The sequence below is a fragment of the Lentinula edodes genome (assembly GCF_021015755.1).
Source record: "Lentinula edodes strain Le(Bin) 0899 ss11 chromosome Unknown C8R40scaffold_35, whole genome shotgun sequence".
Lineage (NCBI taxonomy): Eukaryota > Fungi > Basidiomycota > Agaricomycetes > Agaricales > Omphalotaceae > Lentinula > Lentinula edodes.
Window position 1 is genome coordinate 161716 of NW_025764341.1, and position 19616 is coordinate 181331.

The window sequence follows — 19616 nt, forward strand, 5'->3', positions numbered from 1 at the left end:
GGACATATATACCCACTCTACTAGTGACCTAATTCCAATCCAACACGATCATTCAGGGTATATACTCAAGTCGCGATGCTTCGAAAATCAATCACAGAATGCCCCTTTCCATGAGCATTTACATATATACTCATCTTCAACGATCTTCTGCACCCAGGTCTCTGTATCCTTTATTTTACATTGTTAAATTACCTCCACCATGTCCGAGCTTAGGATCCTCGAGCTTCAAGCCCTTGCTTGATGGCTATTTGCAAGTGGATCAGTGTTGGAACAAATTCGAGATGGTGAAAAGTTTACCTTGGCATGTGTCTTTCGCGTCACCGAACAACATTTTTGTCCCCGGCATGAAAAACATCGGATTTGGCACATCGGCTGTGAAAGAAATCAGTGCCCCTTCTCATTTACTCAAAAAAATATGTTCACCATAACCACTAGACATTCCTCGCTTCATCACTATGACTTGCTTACTTTTCCATGCATGAAGAACAGGCATTCCCTGTCGTGGTCAAATTTTTGAGCAAACTGACTACATTCAGACGAATTCATCACACGCACAGCGATGGCCGAGCCTGGTTCCAGAGCAATTGGATTGACTGTGTCATTAGCGCCAATCACTAGAGTCACATCAGTGTCCTTAAAATCATCGTTGATTTCGTCCATTTCAAGCACGACTTCGGAGAATCTGAATGAGTAAAAGGCAGAGTAGTGATATGCCAAAACTTACTATCGTACGGAACCGAAGCTTCAGCTAGAAGAACGTTACACTGTCCCGGCATCCGGCCTGCGACTGGATGAATTGCGAACTAGTCTATTGTGAGCACCGTACATTCGGCGAATTAGTGGGGCGACGTACTCTGACGTTGATTCCTCTGGAGCGAAGAATTGATACAAATTCGGAAATAGCATATTGTGCTCTAGCAACAGCCATCCCGTAACCAACCACCTTGGATTCAGGATCAAAGTTTTGTCATGATTACGACTAGGACCAGACGAACCAGGATGACATTTTCTGCATTTGCCAACGCCTCAACGGTGTCTTCGACGTGTGTCTCACTGATAGTGCCTTCTATTTTCTTTTCTTGAGTTTGGGTTGTCCCAATACCCCCAAAGAGTACATTGGTCAAAGATCGATTCATTGCAACGCACTGTAAAGAGTAATATCAGATGAATGCGGCATCAAAGGTCACAACGATGACTGACCATGATATATGATAGGATTGAGCCGCTGACCCCAATTAAAGAGCCTACAGTCACCAGCAACGAATTATCCAACATGAATCCTACGTTAGATATGTCAATCTAGCTACCTTCGCAAGAAATTTGACCGAGACTCGCCTTCTGCGACTAATGCAAAGCCAGAATATGCGTTCAATACAGTTATGACGACCGCTGGATGAAAACAAGCCAATGAGATTCAGCAATGAATATGCTGCAGCAAAGGCCATACGCATATCCGCGCCCCCAATAGCAGCAGTCGTTGTGAACCCTTGAGCAAAACTCAGCAGCGTGCTAGCTCCAAGATAGGCAGCAGCGATGGCAGGAACAGCCGGTGCAGCAGCAACAAAGCTCCCCTGTAAAGGAAGATGAAATAGGTGTTGTAACAGATAGACCTCGGATAAACTCACCATTGCGATTGCGTTGCTACCAAGAATCGCGCTGTTGATGACATGCTTGCCCGGGAGGGCGAGCGGCTTAGAAGACATTCGTCCGGCCAGCTTCAAGAAAGCAACAATCGAGCCAGTAAATGTAATACCACCTAAAATACTATTTAGCATAACCAAACAGGAAGAGAAATGCGATAGTAGCACAGACCGATGACAACGCCCAAATAAGCAGTTACGAGATGCAAGGTGCTAGCGTGACCAAGATCTTGCATAACACTTCCAATGCTAGTCAACACTGCGGCCAAGCCGACTACACTGTGTAACATCGCCACCTATGATGCCGCGTCAAAGTTAATATAGGAACAGGATCGTGTTCACGAACCATTTGGGGAAGCTCGGTAGCTGTGATCCGTCTGCCAATGATTGCACCAACAGTGCCGCCCATAGCAGCCACAGCGATAAATTGAGCCAGGACCTCAGGAGGGAATCCGACGGCAGCGAGAGAGGCCAGAATTCCTGAGCTGACACCTAAAATGCCCAGCACATTGCCCTGGCGCGCAGTGGTCTGCGACGCCAATCCAGAAAGGGAGCCTGAGCGCGAGTTTTAGTGGAACTATTGTCTTAATTTTATAAAACTTGGCCGACCCACCAATACAGAGGACACTACTCGCCAGGTATCCGGCCTGTACTAGACCAGCCATTCCTGTATGTGCAGCAGCCAAGAACCCACCAGTGAAGACGACTGCCGGAATGGAATACAACCAAGGATACTCTGGAGGATCTGTGGGACCTGCACTGACAATCAGTAACTTCTTTTGCCACGATGGTACAACCTTCCTTACGTTTGAACATGTCCAGCATACGCTTCGTTATAATGAATCCTCCTGCGACGTTGACACTTGCTAACAAAACAGACAACGCGCCGAGGGTTTGAGGAATGGTGCCCGGGAAATACCCGCCTCCCATGACAAAAAGACCTCCGATACCAACCATACCTGATATTGCGTTCGTTACAGACATCAGCGGCGAATGAAGCGCAGGCTGAACATTCCAGACAACGCGGTAGCCAACAAGTCCAGCTAGTCCAAACGTGAAAAAATTATCCATGAACGCGGATCCTGTGGCTTTTCCGAGACCGATTAGTCCACCCATTCCAGCAGTGATGGATGCAACGTCCCGGGAAGTCTTCTGGAAAGGTGTGAGTGCTTTAGTGCCGATCTCGTGGCCTTTCTCGGGAGTCGGCGGAGGAGTCACAGGAAGAGGAAGAGTTCTTGGCACTGGAGGTAAGATTTCGCCCCTGTGAACGACCAGTGATCCCCGGACGACCTCGTCGTTGCGATCGAGGAAGAACTTGCTGTCTTCTCCGAGTGAGAGCAAGAACTTCGTAATATTGTTTGAATATAGCGTAGACGACTGTGTCGGTAGGCGAGAAGGAAGATCGGTATATCCTAAGCGAAGGGGGTTCGACATACAATTTCCGGGATAGCGTAGCGCGACAACGTACCAATTATAGTAACTCCATCTTTCACATAAAGCTCCCCGGGTTTCGTTGCCTCGCAATTCCCTCCAGTTTCTGCGGCAAGATCGACGATAACTGATCCTTGCTTCATAGCAGCTACCATTTCGTTTGTGATCAACTTGGGCGCGGGCTTTCCGGGAATGAGAGCCTAAATTCACATTCATTAGATGTACTAACGGACTGCAAAATATTGCATGTCAGACAGACCGTTGTGATGACTATGTCAACGTCTTTACATTGTTCCATGAATAGTGCCATTTCCGCTTCGATAAACTCTTTGGACATGACCTTCAAACTCCATCAGCAGAGACATTTACTCTTATAGAGATAGAAATTGACCTTGGCATAACCTCCACCACCTCCGCCTTCTTCCTTGATTGATACTTCGAGGAATTCGGCACCTAGGGATTGGACTTGCTCTCGCGCTTCAGACCTCGTGTCAAAGGCTCTGACGATGGCACCCATGCGCTTTGCCTAGATAATTCATGTTGAATGAAGTCTTTTGAGGTTGAAAGTTCGTAAAAATACCGTCGTCACCGCGCTAAGACCTGCAACCCCTGCACCAATGACTAAGACCTTGCCTGGTGGAATCTGATAGCGTTTGAGTGATGCGTTCTATTCTCGTGTAGAAAGGTAAACGTACTTTTCTAAACAAATTGTCAAAACAAGGTTGTATAAAGAAAACACCACTGCTCACCCCGCTGCCGTGACCTGACCTGTCAAAAATCGTCCGAAGTGATTTGATGCCTCTAGAACAGCTTTGTAGCCTGATATGTTTGCCATGGAACTTAATGCGTCGAAAACTTGTGCGCGGGATATACGGGGGATCATATCCATCTGCTGAACATCAGAACTGATTTCGTACAATTCCTCTGATTCAACGACGCACAGCAAGAGCATTCACTTTCCGAGCAGAGAGTGCATCAACGATTGTTTTATTTTGCGCAGGATACAAAAATGAGATCAAAGTGCTTCCTTCCTTGAGATCTTCCACTTCCTGGCCTAATAAAGGTGCCCGTACTTTGAGCATTATATCCGTGTCCTTGAACAGTTCTTCTCGTGATACCAGCGTAGCCCCTGCCTCAACGTATGTCTCATCGAGAAATTGCGCGTGAACACCAGCATTGTGCTCGACCAGGACTTTTCCAAATCCTTTCTTTCGAAGCAGTTGAACGTTCTGGGGAGTGAGTGCGACGCGACGCTCGTTGGTGAATATTTCGCGCGGGACACCAACAGAGAGAGAGGAGTAAGCAATCCCTTGTGGTTTCAGATCAGATTTGACCCCTTCGTTGAGCCGTACAGATGAATGAAACCCTGTATACGACGATTGTCAATTGAGGCCTGTATTACGCCAAATTTTCGAGTCATACCAGCGATTCGAGGCCTCCATGGAGCTGAGCAGGCTAGTCTACATAGACTGGCCTTCGCGGATGTGATGTTGACTGGCTGAAAAGCCATATCAAAGATGTAAGTAAACGGAGACGTGTCGACCTCCAATCGGCGGAGTCAACTTTGAAATCGTAGCTTCGGCTTTATCGGAGCTACGGACCGGATTTCCCCAGTTACCCCGCAGTGATCTGATCGACAGGAACAATCTTCTCGTTTCTTCGACAGTTTTCGGCTCACTGCTGTGTTCTGCTGCTGCTGCTGCGAAAGAAGTTCACTGAAGCTTCTGGATATTGTTGCAACTCCGGTTATGAGGAGAGAATTGAGGTAGAATGGCTAATGCATCTGTAAATTTTCGAACACACGAACTTTGCACTTCTTCCGATCTCATCATCAGTATTATGGTCAGCAGATGCTGCCTGCACACAGCGTCGCCTTGCCATGTATGTATTGTTCACGGTGTTTCTTTGAGAGCTGCGCTGGCATCTGCTGGCATCCAGTTCTAGACTCTGGCGTATCGATGAATTCCTATGATGGTAACTATTCCACGCAGTCACGAGATTTCATTGGAAGCGACAGACACTCTGCACTGACCCCATTTCACAGGTTTCAACACATCTCTGCCCATCTCAACATTTTATGCAATGATTTCAATGACTGAGGGGAGGCATCAAGGAATCGTACGATGAAAGGATATAGCAGATAATGTATACATATATGTAGTTTCAAGTATAATATTAAATTAATATCTTTCATCACTTTACCTTCACTTTCCCACTAAGCTCTCGTTCTAACCTAACCAGATCTTGGGTATGGGGGTGATCCCAAAGGGCTTGAGCAGCGTCAGAGGATATAGGAGGCAACGGCTTTCGTGGAAGACCACCATATCCATACAATTTCTCGAGAAGGTACTTTGTTCCCGATATGGAAGCTTTAGCAATCGTAAAGTCGGCACGACCAATGATGCCCTGTAAACGGAGCGCTTCCGGGAGAAGACTAGAGTCCTCGCGAGACGCTACAGAGATTTCAAATAGCTTCACGATCGAGTGCTGTGAATATATCAACAGATCAACTAGAACAGATTTGGTCTACAGCGAATGAGAACATACCGGAGCTACATTTCCCAGACCAGTTATCGCACCATGCCCGTTTGCGTATGTAGAGGGCGTGATAAAGTCGGTAAAACCACCGAGGACGAGGAAAGGAGCGTTCTTATTCTTGCGAGGATACTTCGAGGAAAAGTCTGACCCGGACACAACATCGGCAATTCGAGTAAGCTTGCCAACATTACCGCACCTACGAGCACAAACTCAGTTGCAACCTTAAAAGATTGAAAAGCAACCCACGTGAGTTTCACACCACAGAGGTTCGGGCATTCTAACGCCAATTCAGAAATGATGTCCGAATCCAAGTCAATACCTCCACTGGCTCCTGGATCTGCGGCAATATTGATAACCATGGAAGAAGAACGAGAAGAATTTACACACAGTTGTATATCATGACGGGGATCGGACTTTTCTCTGATATTTCTGTCCAAAATGCCTTCAATGCTTCTTTATTTCCCGCCAAAGCTCCAGCAAAATATCCGCTAGCGATCACGATGGCATAATCAGCACCAGCCTCGGCCGCTTCCTTAGTAAGTTCAATCGTCTCGCGAGTGCTCCCAGTTCCAGTTCCGACGATTAAGGGTACATGGTTCAAACCGGCGGTATCCAGTGCTTTCCGCGCTGCATGAATGAGAGCGACCCGCTCCGAATGCAACAAATGTACGGCCTCTCCCATTGATCCAGCAATCAAAGGTCCAACTCCTGCAGTAGCAACCCGGGTTACGTGGGCTTCGAAAGAGGGAAGATCTATTTTGGATGTGAGCCTTATCCTTTTCCTGTAGGATTGTAAGTTCGACTCACCCAAGTCCTCAGACTCCGGAAGGAAAAACGTAGGAATGGGAGCATAGATACCAGGCTTTAGGAGCCTAGAAGTTTGGCCATTAGAAAATCCATTAGCGGTCATGGTGGGGGGATATGGACAAGTATTGGAAGGTACATTTGTTCTTATAAGTACTTTAACTTGGTCGGACCGGGCCTTCGGACCAGCTGATTGCGGACCGGTTGATTGGGCGCACGGACCGCTCGCGATGCCCGAGTTCCGGGAAGCCTCCGCGGGCGTACTTCACCGATAGACCCTGATATGGCCCGTGTTGAGCAGGGGAATGCTATTCGAGTCAGATGAGAAAGGCACTCCGCTTACCGTGGAAGTGACCGGCTGAAACCGATGGCCAGATTCTAAGGCCAAAAGTCTGCAACATAATTGGACGGCACTCGGGAAAGGCTTGTATTCCAGTTTCAAGGTTCCATACCCATCGTCCTATAGTACCTATACCTATATATAGGCGTTTCTCTGTAAGAGTTTCTGACCTCTATTGACCTTCTCGTCCCGGATACATAAAGGGGGCCTCATATTACTTCCATATGCTGTAAAACCTCCCGTTCCCACTCAGTCCATCCATCTTCATCAGCTGCACCAGGATCAGTCAGGGCTTTTTCGAAGACTAACCAGGGTATACAGGTTCGGTCACCATCTTCTGTAGAATTAAGTACGAATCGTCCCTGACGAGATCGAGTCAAGGTCACAACATGTCCTGCAGAACCAAGGGCATGCGCAAGGTCGTGGACCAACGAACGAACATAAGTACCACCGGAGACCTTCATCTTGATAACAAAGGCTATCGGTTTTTCATCCTGTACAGTACTCTCCGGATCGTCTTCGATGGTCGCAGTTTTGTCAACTCCTCGTATCGCGGCTTCCATCGCTTTTTTCTGATCTTCGTTGAGGGCTTTTTCGGGCCACGAAAATGAGTGGGCACTTCCTTTCCATTCAACCAGCTCTAGACTATGCACGGTCACTGTTCGAGGTTCTATCGGTCTAGGAAGTGGAATTCCGTTGCGCGCATATTCGTAGAGCGGTTTGCCATCCATTTTTAGAGCGGAAAAGCTACATTGTGGGTAAAGAACGTCAAGCTTCAAACTGGCTGTCGCCGATATGAAAGGGATGCGTACATGGGCGGTGTTTGTTTGATTTCTCCTCTGAACTTCTTTAATGCTTCCACCACTTTTTCTTTCGTGACATGTTTCCAGGGTGCAAGGCGGACTCGAGCCCCTTCACTATCGTATGAATCCGTTTCACAGCCCAGAAGACAAGTCGTGTAATATTCCTGTTGGTTGTTTCATAGGCATGGGTATTAACGGTGATCAGTATTTGAATATTAACGTACTTTGGTACAATCAAGAAATTCCGTGAGTTTTTTGGTACCCTTACCAACTCCAAGCACTTCGGAGAAGTATTGAGATCTTCTGTGATACAACATACATATATCCACTCACCCAAAATCCCATCCGCAAGAGGATCTAACGTGCCTCCTTGACCCACTTTGACATCACCTACCTTTTTGGAGCGCTTTTTCTTTCTTTTGGGTGCACCTACGGGGGGCTGCTCGAATAACCGTGATTTGGAAAGGAGCGGTTGCATGTCATTGAGTAAAGACATTGAAGTTGGTCCCGAAGGTTTGATCATGCCAAGTAGACACGACACAGGAAGAGGTGGAACAGTGATTTTGGGCATTATTGACTCGGAAACAGTATAATGCGACTGTCTACGGGATAACACCGGTGCGAATTCAAGGCCATAGCAGCTTGAGATAGACGGATGGGACCGACCACAAAAATTCCAGGCGAGATAGGCTCGTCTGGGCCACAAAATTCTGGAGCGAATGGTGTCGATGTTGAACGTTGAAGCACAGAATTATGTAGCCGTTTTTGGTTGTGAGGAGGAAAAACGACGGGCCGATCACCTTTTTGCCCGAATGCATTTTTAGTTTGTGCGTAATAAGACTAATTAGGAAGTAAGGCTAAGGTAACGTCCTCGTCCACAACCCCCCACAAATACATCTCCTCGCCCAACTTTTTTCCCAATTGTTTAACGGACGTGATACCATGATATCTTTCCCATATTCTGACCTTCCGCCGCATCGTACGCACTCTGTTCCCTGCGCACGATATAACAGAACTCCTTTTGACACCACATCTCTGTTCTTGATTTTGTCCTTCTGCAAACGGTCAAGTGACATTGTTTGATTATGTCCGTCTATCATCTCAAAGGACTTGATAAACAACCGCGCCTTGTTCAACGCCGGAGATCGTGACATGGAGTTTACAGCTTCCCTCAGTGGAATTTGCATAGACAGTGATGGTGAACAGGAAGCCAATGCTTTTCGCATTTCATCATCTGCGTCGTTTCAACAGCAAGTTAGCCAAAAGTTGGTTTCAGATCCGTTGTCATACCATCAAATTTTTGAACAAAATTTTCCAATTCCTGAAATATTTTGTCAAGTCCTGAAATATCAATGCCAGAATAGTCGACGAGATCAAGTAGGACTTCTTTTGAAAGCTGGGAATTCTCCGTCCTCGGTGTGAGTCCAATCAGGTACTTGCGGAACCGGTTAACATGCCCAAGTGCAATTCTAAGGTTCCGAAGTGCTTGAATATGTACAAGATGCATGAACACGGGATAGTCTAATGACCGAAGATTCGTGTCCTTGATTGGTGAATCTAACATCGTTATCGCCATGCAATGAATGTCTCGGGGAAACTTGTAAGATAAATTGGACACACCAGAACCGAAAAGGTCATCTCCGGAAGAACCAGTAGATTCAGTGGAGTCGGCAAAGTCGGATGACAGGATACACTCCTTAACAATCGTTTCTACGAGACCCAATATCCAACTTGAAAGATCAATCATCTGCCAAACAAGATCTTGGCCAAGTGAGTTACATGAGATCGGACGACAATGATTATCCATACCGGTTTGATATTCTTGCCCGTCTGTGCAGTCATTGAAAACGGCGTTGCACGTAGCCACAGAGATCATATCGTGCGCGGTCCGCCAGATGACGTCTGCCCTCTCCCTATCATGAATGTTCGAAGAGGTACGCAAGGTCCTGGCCCGATAGGATTCTACGGTTATTCCAAGCTGTAAAGTAAAAGATCCAGGTACATATCGATCTAAGAGGGTGAACACATGATGCAAGACCTCAGCAACTTCAATCAAAGGTGTTGAGGACGGCAGGAAGGAGTGAGTAAGGTCATCTGTGGAACGATTTGAGAGAATAGCTGTGACTATGGATAATGCCAGAAAGGGAATAGAGCTAGAGCTGCTTGCAAGGTTGCTCGACGATGGTCGAGGCAACTTCTGAATCGACATCTGAGAGGACCAAGGTGAGGGGAAAATCGTGCATAAAAGATTTTGTCCAGGAGAGACGATGGAATTGATCGGAACTAAAGTGATATAAACTCATGAACAAAATGAGTAGTGTTGTTTGAATTCGCACCTTCTGTTCCCAGGGTACGGATGGGTGCAAGGACTGGGGAAGCTCCCCAAGTATCATCGTACGTTAAATCAGGTCTATAACAGCGTTAGCATGATTATTCAGACTGCTTTATCCGCCATTACTATCACTTGCATTTTCAGCATTTTTAGGTGACCGACAGATAATTCTGCCTGCTGAATTTTGTGGCGAGGCTGCATGCCCGAGGTATCGTAAATAGAGACGTATATACCATGATCCGTGTATGCTGGTTGAAAAACCGCTACTTGTGCGAGCGCTCCAGGCTCGAAATCGCGGGTCATTTCTGATTGCATAGTCTGTGAAGAAACTGGATAAATGACAGTTAATTGTGAAGACGTTACAGAAACTTATACCCATGTACCCTTTTCTCCACCGGAAGCATTTGTTCTTATGAATGAATAACACTTCATACTGAAGATTGGTAAAGATACATCTAGTCGAAACGATGAGTGGTTTCATAACAGGTATGCGGTGCACGCTAACATTCTTTGAAATCAATGAAACTCGCTACCAAATGCATGCTTGTTGAGGATAAATTCTCATTCGAGGGAGTCTTGCAAACAAAGCACAAGTCCCGTAACCGATTGGGTGCGTTTTCGATGACAGGGTGCACTTTGGAGGATAGTACTTCTCGATGGTAAACATCAATCGCATTGCGGGGGCTGAAACCTTTGCTTACCCATGCGGGTTCCGTCGAATTGCAGTTGAACTTCAGCTATTTGGATAATGGAGTCCTCTGCAGAATCTTCACGGGCAGTGGGATAAACCTCCGTTTGGTCAGGTTCCATTTCTAGCGGCAGACCGAGGTCCAGCGAAAACTGATCAGGAGTCGGGACAGAGAATGATATCGGAAAGACTTGAGATCGCATTGCGACAAGGATTGAGGAGTCTGGAAAAGATGTTAGACAATATCGCATTGGTTTGAAGAACAGCAATACCGCTGTAAGTAGTGCCAATAGCAGCATTGATGCAAATTTTGACAGAGTCCACATCGTCTAATGTTTCCTGAGAGTTATCGGGTTCTTGCTCGACGATCACTGAGGGTCGTAGAAGGGAGCAACTGAACATGTTCAATTTTGGCTTGTAGTATCGGAGGTAGCATACAAAAAGGCGGTGGTCTTGTGTCACGAGAACTAAGGTCGGATTAGAGACTGGTGTTGAAGGACCGCGTGAAGGCAGACGCGTCGGAGCGCCAGAAGAAGAGTCAATGGTCCACTGGAACCATTACAGGTCAGAGATATTGCGAGTAAAAGCAATTGCTTACTTCTCTCGGACCTCCTAACCAGCGAGCAGCTACAGCCCCGGCACTCTGAGCGAACAGCCACCATTCTTTAACACTCCAATTGTCAAGCTCGACACCCCTGTGCCACAGGCAGCACAGACCATCTTCACCTCTGCCAGGAAAAAATGCGAATAGCCAACGGTCATCCGGTGAGCAGGTAATGATGGTGGGAGGATCATAAGCATTCAAATTTGATGAAATTGGAGCTGGAAAGGGAATGCTGAATTGTCTGGACGAGGAGAAATGTCGAGCGATGATAAGAGGTTGAAGTGCATGCGCAGTGAATATTACTGATGAGTTTGACCATTCCACGGGTCTGAAATTGATTATTGATATGTATTCGCAGACCAAGGAAGATTGACGCACTTGCGTGGATACTCTGAGAGAGGATGAAAGTCCCACCATCCGCTATTCCACGTAGCCTCCATGATGAAGGAAAGATGATTAGGTTGACAACACTAAGCGCGCACAAGCGCCTAACTCTATCGCCTTGGTTCATCATGCACCCATCTCGCAACTGTACCAAAACTTTGTACGGAGTCCCCACAGAAATATCTTTACAATACTATGGAGATAGTACCCTGATCTTAGTGACACAAGTTGGGAAAGTCGGAAATCTCGTAGGTGATATTGCAGAATCACATCCAATTGATGCTCAACATTCACAGATCCAGGTATCCTTGCCGGCAACGATCCCAGTTACCCCTTCAGCTCCAGATACTACCGAGCCCAATGCTCCTATATTGCCACCACCACCAATCGCTATCCAGCTCACCCCTCTATTTGGCTCTGCTCCTTCAGACCGAATACAGACGTTACACAATCTTTACGCATCGCAGATTGCGACCATTATATGGCTTGCTGAAACAGAAAATCCCCTCCAAGTCGTCCGAAAGAACGTTGTCGTCGGTATCGCGTTACGAAGATCGGACCAAGCCGGAGAATTAGGCCTCACGGAAATGGAGAGACAGACTTTTTACGGGGCGATGTCTGCCATTCAAGAACTGCTGCGTCACGCTTGAAGTCCGTCATTACTGAGAACTTGAGAAGCGGACTCGAGCTGATGCACGCTCAACAGGCTACGAAAGCAGGTGTCGTTCACTTTCCTACAGCTAGCTGTGGACAAGGTCGCACTGAGCCTATTTCATCAACTTTTGTTGCATTTTATTTTGCTATACGCGCTTCCTGCCATTTTGACCATTTCCACCGAACAAGTTCCATCAACCTCTGTTCCTGCGGCAGAGAGGTTCTAGGATGGGTTTCATAAAGATAGTACGCGAGAAACCCGGTAAAAACACCCAGGACTGGGTCGAGACCTCTGTAATGACCTATTTAGCATGCAGAATAATGTAGTTGAAGAAACAGGGCTGCACCGCGAGAGTAAAGGTTGGAGCAACCGCATTGGTTGTAGTCACGGTTAGGAAAAGAGAACTACAGTATTGACTGCCGCCGGCAACGCGTTTCGGACACATGTAAAAAAGCGCCATAAATTTTGTAACCATCCGCGTTCCTCCGCTTCTTCCATTACCTCTCCGTTTGAATGTCGGTTGCTCTCGACCGTCAAATTCGTCCAATCTATGGTTTGGTGCTCTTTGTGGTGAAACAGTTGTTCAAAATTTTAATCTCCTGCTCCAGATGCATTGGACACTGGTTCCCACAAGTCTGCAATCACAGAATGCAACAAGGTACTCAAGAAACATCCGAAGAATGCTTTAGTCAAGGTGGGTTGCTTTTGTCGTGGTTTCTCGATCTTTGTTCACCCGTGTTCAGGCCTTGAAAGCCCTTGCGTTGGTTCGCTATCAAAAGGTGGAGGAAGCGCTGGTGCTCTGTGACGAGGTTCTGGAATCCAAACCTACTGACGACAGCACCCTCAACGCAATGATGCATGTACTGCGCGGACTCGGACGACGTGAGCCGATTTCGTACGAATAACAAATGACAGGTCGCGCTAGATCCTACATTAACTTTGCTAGACAAGGACATGATCACCATGTACGATGCCGCCTACAAAAAACAACCGACAAATGAGGAGCTCGGAGCTCAGACCTTCTTCGCTAACGTACGTGCTAGCAACTGGAAATCTGCCCAGCAAGTGCGTAATTATGCTGTTGTTATTGGAAATCACTAATTGTCTTAGGTCGCTTCGAAAATGTACAAACAATTCCAAGAGGACCGTTATTTGTATTGGAACGTCATGAGCAATGTTCTTCAGGTAATGACATTCTCTATGCTCAGTAGTTTGTCGCGTTCAAATTTTGTTTAGGCCAATGATAATAACACCCCTGTTGAAATGCGGACCTTGCTCTACAAGTTAGCTCTTCGTCTCATAACCTCCGCGCCAACTCCGTCGTCTGTCCATTCCGATCGTTTCTACCTTCACCTCACTGTCTTACGCGAACTTTCGGAATACGATGAAGCTATGACACTACTTGAGACACCGGCTGGCCGTAATATCTGTGAAACCAATTTGGCCTGCAATGAAATTCGTCGAGATTTAATGAGATCCAGAGGTGCTCTAGAAGAGGAAGGGAAACGCGCTGAGCAACGTATTCTCGAGAAAGGGTGAGTGAATATCATATATTTTTTTGCAATGTATAATCCAACACTTATCTTGTTTTTGACACCGCTTAGCGATCGGAATTGGCTTGAATTTCTTTCTGTAATCGACGGTACCTTTGCATCACTACCAGAATCAAAAGGGGAGGCTCATGCTGGACCTTCCGAGGACGCCAAGGAGCAATGCAGTTCCAAAATATCAAATACATTGGCGCTTTTCACCAATATCTCTGTTCAGGACGGCAGGAAAGATCGTTCAGGTTTGCTGGGTTTGCTGGAACTCGAGCACCGTGCAAGAAGACACGGCGTTTCTACCGGTCGGTCCCAATGTTCACCTATCTGAAGATCCAATTGATCATGAGCATTACTCAGATACAGTGCGCTTGTTGCATCTCCTGAAGCGATATTTCGAGACTTTCGGCGACAAAGCTTGCTGTTTTGAAGATCTTAAGCCTTACTTGGGCCTTGAGGGGAACGACCTCGCTGCCTGGACGGAGGTTCTGCAAGCCTGTCCTTCATCTTTGGTGAGTAAATTTATTATTAATATAGCCCTTCCTCCCATAATGCCATTTCTCTTAGTCGACAGTGGAAGCCGTGCAACGTACAATAAACTCCCACAAACTATCCCGTTATAACTTGTCAGCATCAGAGTTGACAGTCGACGCGGAAACTTCACGTGCAGCACTTTACATTTCGCAGTACCTAGAAGGGCTTCCTTTAGGTCGAAATTTGCCCACCACAGAGTTACAATACGTAGACGATCTCGCTATACTCGCCGGAAGCGTGTTTGTGAATCTATGGAAAATGGGCGGAGACATCAAATACCTATACAAGGCGGTTGTCCTCCTAGAGTTTGCGTTATCGAAAAGCGAACAAGCATTCCAGATACGTTTGATGTTGATACGAATATATCGACTCCTTGGTAAGCAAAACCCCGCTCAGCATTCGTAGCAGATCACTGACGATTAGCCCCCTAGGTGCACCGTCCGTAGCACTAGAACATTACCGCCTGCTGAGGATCAAACAGGTGCAGAACGACACACTATCCCATTTCATCCTTTCCCGTTGTTCCACATTCTCCCTCGCAGCGAGTGGCGACCTGACGCTCACCTCTGAATGTTTGGAATCCAGTCAAATTTACGTCAGTAACTCTCAAGAGGTGAGGTTTCGTCCCGAGTGCGAAGTTCTGTTTGAGTTGAAGAGTATTGTCAGACGAATGATTACGTTATCCGGGCATTTTCTGCTGAGAAATATTCGCAAGTAAGTACTTCGCGGTCTCAGAATCAAAACTCAGCGACTCATGCCCCACGGCAAGATTCCACAATTCATCCTCTTTGAGGACTGGTTAGAAAACTCATTACAACGAGACATCACGAAGCTGGAGTATCTCCGGATGCGAATCACCCATGAAGTCATATCCTCCGACATTATCGACCTCGAGCTTATCGAGCTTAAATTCGTCTTTGACCGTTGTATGATCCATTTACTACTTCAGTTAACAATCCTTGTTGATTTCGTTTCAGTACATCATGACAATCGAGACTTTGAGATTCTCCCTAACTATCAACCCAAAAGTGTGGAAGACTTCAATACTCAGACTTTGTTGTTTGGAAAATCAGAAGGTGTAAGCGCACTACAGATAGTATTTAGGCGCTGAACCGACGTTTTTCACCTTCTCTCAGCATGGATGGGTATGGTCCTTCTTGAAGTCATACATCAAAGTCTTCTCGCAGGCAAGCGACCTCTCCGACGTCGTGGAAGAGAAACTTCTCGTTGGTGATCGTCCACAGATCTCGCCTAAACTTGGATCCCTAAAAGAACGACTGGCTCGAAGGGAAAAGGAAGAGATGGCTGAGGTGGGCTACATACTCTCAACTTTCGCCTTGCTGAATCACATCCAAATTTATTTAGCTCACACCAGATGAGCTGTCACTGATTTCATACACTGACGCCCTAACAGAGTGGCTGGAGCCTTTCCATGACTACGTCCGACCGCCAGCCTCTGTGGTGTTGGCAGATGTTGCCAAAAATACGGAGTTAAAGACCGGACTGCCTCTCAGAGGCGTGGATATCACCCCTCCCTTGAATGGCCATGTCAAAAAGGAGGAGGAGACACCACCGATCACTGATGCGCCCGAAGATCTCATCAAATTTTTTGAAAGTAAGTGTCGGTCTAGGTCTCAATACGTCTACTGACAGAACCTAACAACAGACATGAAAATTCGGTTTGAAGCCGCCAAAAACGCTGGGCATCTCAATGAAGCCCTCCATATAGCTACGATCGCACAAGAAGCTTTCCTACTTTTTGTGACTGAAACAATAAGGTTCAAGCCTGCTTCGGTTGTGAAGATCCACAAGCTTGGTAACGTACGCTGCTAGGTGTTCGAGTACCGATTTAGAGACTAACCGATGTCCTCAGCTGGTGGCTAAATTTAAACCAATCCGCGCTGTAGGCATCGCTGTGCTCAAAGAAATGACTATTGCACTCGAGAGCATGAGTACTCAAGAGGGCACATCTGAAAGACGAAGAGAATTTGTTGATGCTTGTGGGTTTGAATCATCAGAGGTGAATTGGTCTTTCTGTTCGATCTGTATTGCTGACAATTTCGGCATTATGCAGATTGATCATGACTCTATCATGAACATAATTAAAAGAGTAAGTGACTCCCGTAAGAAGGTGGAAGAGGGAATGGCGAAGGGACTGTTGAGAATATGTACTACATACGAACAGTAAATGCCATCCTCGTCTTCTTGATTACCCTAAATAAGCAACTCCTCATTGCCCTGAGACTCAGATAGGCAAATAGGCACGCTGTATACTAGCTCACTAGTCTCGAGTACTAAACGTTATGTACTGACGATCGCTACGATGTGTGTATAAGTGCTTGCTCACATGTTCAATGGTTGTTCAATTGTTTCTTTCCTACCACTATCAGCATGGACTCGGATCCAGATTCAGACTCAAATCATGTAACTCTAATGTCTAATGTTGTTCCATCTTTGATCAGGCTTCATTTCATTTCAGATGTGGTCCAAGCACCTTGCTAAGGAGGCACCGCACAGTATACGACATGTTTCAATTCGGCAGCTTCTCAAAGCTGATTTGCCTTACGAGAAAGCTTTGTTCTCAATGAACGACAAGCCCTTTAAACGAGTGAAGCTATGTTCCATATTCCAGTTCCACCATCCCTGATGTCAACTCTGCAGGTCATTGTCGTCGGTAATGTGCGCCAGAAGACGGTGACACCCAATCAGATTGCCTATAAGCTAGACGATGGTAGTGGTTGCATAATGGCACGGTTCTGGCGCGATCCTACTCTTGAGCAGGATTTTGTGGATGATGATATTACCAGGTGCGTGTTATTGATAAGTATTACCGCCAAATGGATCAAGATGGGCTGATTCAACTTAGTCAGTGAACTCCGCTTCGTGCGAGCTGTGGGAGAACTAAACGAGTTCAAGACAACTGCTCGGGGCATAAAAATTAGATCCTTGCTTCTACAAAGCTTGGAATATATTGAAGATCCTCATGAAGTCTTCCACCACATTGCACAGATCATAGTAGACACGCAGACGGCTTTACATGGCCAACCGGTATGTCCTTATTCGGATTCTGATTGGGTTCCGCTGCCAACAAGATTTTCAGTCAATGGCTTCTGCGAGACCGGCTCCCTCCGAGATCAGTCGTGACCTACAAGATCTCCAGCTTCACTCAGAAGCATCCCCTGATCTCACTGAAGACGATGAACTCACAGACAGCGTCAGTAGATCTGTCGACGTTGATAGTGTTTTAGAGACCCCGGCAAAAGTCAGGAATGCCCGATACCTTCCCCCTCCTTCACCTACCCCTCGACCACGGCGGGCAGCTAGAGGACGTGACGGTCATACGTTGTCCTCAGGTAGAGGTGATTCTGCGGAATCCGGTCCTTCCAGAATAGCTGGACTTAGATACCCTCCTACCACTCTCAAACCATTACGGGAAGAACAGTCGTCAGATCTGGGGCAAATTATCCTGTCCGTAATCAGTGACAGTATGGCTGCCTTGCGCACGTCAAGGCCCACATTCACATATGAGGGCATCAGGAGAGGGGACATTGTGGAACAAGTGCTCAACCGCACTCCATCAATCTCTTTGAGCCAAGTAAAGTATGCGTCAAGCCTTGCCATTAACATCCACTATATGACTAACCTGTAAGTCGATAGCGAAACGTTGCGATGTCTCGTAGATCGTGCTGATATCTACGAGACTATTGATGAAAACCACTTTGACTTACTTGATTAATATGATGATGAGGTGGTAGTATACTACCCTACCATCCCTTGTCGGATGAGCATTCGCTGCAGTCGAGATGGTTGGGCCCGGCTGTTCCCTTGCGGGACCCCGTCTTAGACGGAGCCGCGTATATCTGTCTATCTATCTACAAGTGTAAATCACCAGACTTTGATACCAATCTTAGCCAATCTTGTATACATACAGCCGCGGGTCACATTGTCTGTTCAGAACGCGTTCGTCGTCACGCTGCGCTTTCCTCCACTGTTTACATACATTCCAAAGGCTTTAGAATCATAGACTCAATGGTGTATCCTCCTTTTATTAGCACCAACTCGACTGCAATCCAGATCAGCAATAGTTGGCCCAGTATTACTAGCATTCGCAAGATCGTAATTTTGTTCGCATAAATCATTATACCTGCCATAATAGTGACTGAATTTTTATACTAGCGGTGACTCGTATAGCTCGGTAGGATATCAGGGAAAAGGTGGCGATACAGCACCGCGCGCTGCAAAACCACTTGGAGTGGATTTTCCGGGATATCCTCTTCAAATGTGGAATGAGGAAGGTGGGCTTCCATTTTACCTTTCGTGTACGCACTTCACTTCTAATAGGCGTCCACGCTAGGGGCTCCGAACTGGGTCGGCCATCTGATTACCAAGTACATGCCAGAACCACGATATAAACCAAATTTAGATGGACAAGACGAAGGTTATGCGGAAAATCCAATACTCGTTTATGATTATGCTGTCGGAGGCGCCACTATCGATGGAGTCAAGGTTCAGGTGGAAACGTTCTTTCTAGGGCAAGCTGGCGTTGGGACTAATCCAGACTGGGCACGTTGGTCTTCGGAAGAGACCCTCTTTGGTGAGCTTGCCTCTCTTATACCTAAATGCGCCGCATATAATTTGACATCGTAGTGACCTGGGTCGGTATAAACGACTGCGCGTAGGCAAAATCACCGCTTCATTGTCTGCGCCACTACTAATCTGAAATGCAGTTGGAGTACAAAGCATGTCGAAGCCATGGCAAAACTGTATAATCTACAAGAGCAACTTTACAACGCTGGTGCACGAAATTTTCTCTTCATCGATGTGCCTCCCATCGCCAGATCACCGGCAGGTTTGCAATTGATTCAGCGAAAACGAGGGACTTAGACATTGATATACCTTTCATAGTTCCTACAGATAGAGCAGAAGAAGCCAGCAAAACATATCTTGACTGGAATAACGGCCTGCGTTCTGGTGTTGTTCCATTTGCTCAGTCTCATACTGATGCATCTGTTCTTCTGTTCTCTGCTCATGCGACGTTCAATAACTTCTTGGACAACTATCATAAATATGGTTTCACGCAGGATGATCTTCGTACACCATTCCGGTAAAGTTCTCTCCTTTCAATGCCCGTAATACCTGCTCATAATACATATGTTCAGAGGAATCTGGTGTGATCATTTGCACCCCACGTCTAAGGTAAGTCTCATTGTCACTGAGTTGATGGTAAGTATTGTCTCTAAGTAATCTCAGGTCCATGATGTCTTCGCCTTCGATCTGTACAATTTTTTATCTAGCGTTGCACGAAAGCCATAGAGATACAGA

General features: G+C 46.5%; 9 protein-coding genes across 9 annotated transcripts; 4 read left to right on the top strand and 5 right to left on the bottom strand.

Moving 5' to 3' along the window:
• Nucleotides 1-63: 63 nt before the first annotated feature.
• On the bottom strand, nt 64-4650 carry C8R40DRAFT_529741 (PNTB-domain-containing protein). Its single transcript, XM_046235356.1, has 23 exons — nt 4494-4650; nt 4013-4437; nt 3821-3960; nt 3767-3770; nt 3652-3714; nt 3463-3597; nt 3331-3411; nt 3109-3271; nt 2447-3052; nt 2254-2394; nt 1987-2195; nt 1813-1936; nt 1626-1756; nt 1448-1571; nt 1336-1389; nt 1201-1280; nt 996-1145; nt 854-943; nt 725-803; nt 556-671; nt 424-496; nt 298-372; nt 64-244 (listed from the first exon to the last, which is right to left on the bottom strand). The coding sequence occupies exons 1-23, from the start codon at nt 4579-4581 to the stop codon at nt 210-212; spliced, it is 3186 nt and encodes a 1061-aa protein (XP_046082853.1). The 5' UTR covers nt 4582-4650; the 3' UTR covers nt 64-209.
• Nucleotides 4651-5264: 614 nt separating this feature from the next.
• Nucleotides 5265-6519, bottom strand: C8R40DRAFT_1054053 (dihydrodipicolinate synthetase; the record flags this gene model as incomplete). Its single annotated transcript, XM_046224906.1, has 5 exons — nt 5265-5558; nt 5619-5805; nt 5856-5946; nt 5997-6362; nt 6417-6519. 5 exons carry the CDS (start codon nt 6517-6519, stop codon nt 5265-5267), a joined length of 1041 nt encoding a protein of 346 aa, XP_046082854.1.
• Nucleotides 6520-6791: 272 nt separating this feature from the next.
• On the bottom strand, nt 6792-8349 carry C8R40DRAFT_529790 (pseudouridine synthase). Its single transcript, XM_046235357.1, has 4 exons — nt 7890-8349; nt 7781-7836; nt 7566-7720; nt 6792-7500 (listed from the first exon to the last, which is right to left on the bottom strand). The coding sequence occupies exons 1-4, from the start codon at nt 8125-8127 to the stop codon at nt 6963-6965; spliced, it is 987 nt and encodes a 328-aa protein (XP_046082855.1). The 5' UTR covers nt 8128-8349; the 3' UTR covers nt 6792-6962.
• Nucleotides 8331-11654, bottom strand: C8R40DRAFT_1120157 (uncharacterized protein). Its single transcript, XM_046228751.1, has 12 exons — nt 11559-11654; nt 11175-11508; nt 10849-11125; nt 10590-10799; nt 10394-10537; nt 10264-10343; nt 10025-10206; nt 9893-9966; nt 9366-9839; nt 9177-9317; nt 8847-9113; nt 8331-8790 (listed from the first exon to the last, which is right to left on the bottom strand). Exons 1-12 carry the CDS (start codon nt 11618-11620, stop codon nt 8414-8416), a joined length of 2622 nt encoding a protein of 873 aa, XP_046082856.1. The 5' UTR covers nt 11621-11654; the 3' UTR covers nt 8331-8413.
• Nucleotides 11655-12660, top strand: C8R40DRAFT_1120158 (uncharacterized protein). Its single transcript, XM_046228752.1, has 2 exons — nt 11655-11812; nt 11861-12660. The coding sequence occupies exons 1-2, from the start codon at nt 11693-11695 to the stop codon at nt 12212-12214; spliced, it is 474 nt and encodes a 157-aa protein (XP_046082857.1). The 5' UTR covers nt 11655-11692; the 3' UTR covers nt 12215-12660.
• Nucleotides 12357-12512, bottom strand: C8R40DRAFT_1053711 (uncharacterized protein; the record flags this gene model as incomplete). Its single annotated transcript, XM_046224876.1, has 1 exon — nt 12357-12512. A coding segment is annotated over one exon (156 nt), but the record flags the coding sequence as incomplete, so codon positions are not given.
• On the top strand, nt 12661-16640 carry C8R40DRAFT_1120162 (actin cytoskeleton organization protein). The gene is made up of 18 exons (XM_046228753.1): nt 12661-12772; nt 12828-12913; nt 12963-13101; nt 13166-13284; nt 13330-13404; nt 13456-13754; nt 13824-14065; nt 14121-14272; nt 14328-14670; nt 14726-14907; nt 14961-15008; nt 15064-15220; nt 15272-15372; nt 15431-15604; nt 15660-15909; nt 15961-16115; nt 16168-16314; nt 16369-16640. Exons 1-18 carry the CDS (start codon nt 12733-12735, stop codon nt 16480-16482), a joined length of 2823 nt encoding a protein of 940 aa, XP_046082859.1. The 5' UTR covers nt 12661-12732; the 3' UTR covers nt 16483-16640.
• A 30-nt stretch (nt 16641-16670) lies between these two features.
• C8R40DRAFT_1120166 (uncharacterized protein) lies at nt 16671-18193 on the top strand. Its single transcript, XM_046228754.1, has 5 exons — nt 16671-16902; nt 16956-17101; nt 17165-17342; nt 17395-17894; nt 17952-18193. The coding sequence occupies exons 1-5, from the start codon at nt 16774-16776 to the stop codon at nt 18028-18030; spliced, it is 1032 nt and encodes a 343-aa protein (XP_046082860.1). The 5' UTR covers nt 16671-16773; the 3' UTR covers nt 18031-18193.
• A 130-nt stretch (nt 18194-18323) lies between these two features.
• C8R40DRAFT_1054086 (uncharacterized protein) lies at nt 18324-19607 on the top strand (the record flags this gene model as incomplete). The annotated part of the gene is made up of 8 exons (XM_046224911.1): nt 18324-18418; nt 18471-18589; nt 18649-18888; nt 18942-18969; nt 19022-19143; nt 19200-19398; nt 19454-19490; nt 19545-19607. The coding sequence occupies 8 exons, from the start codon at nt 18324-18326 to the stop codon at nt 19605-19607; spliced, it is 903 nt and encodes a 300-aa protein (XP_046082861.1).
• Between the last annotated feature and the right edge of the window lie 9 nt (nt 19608-19616).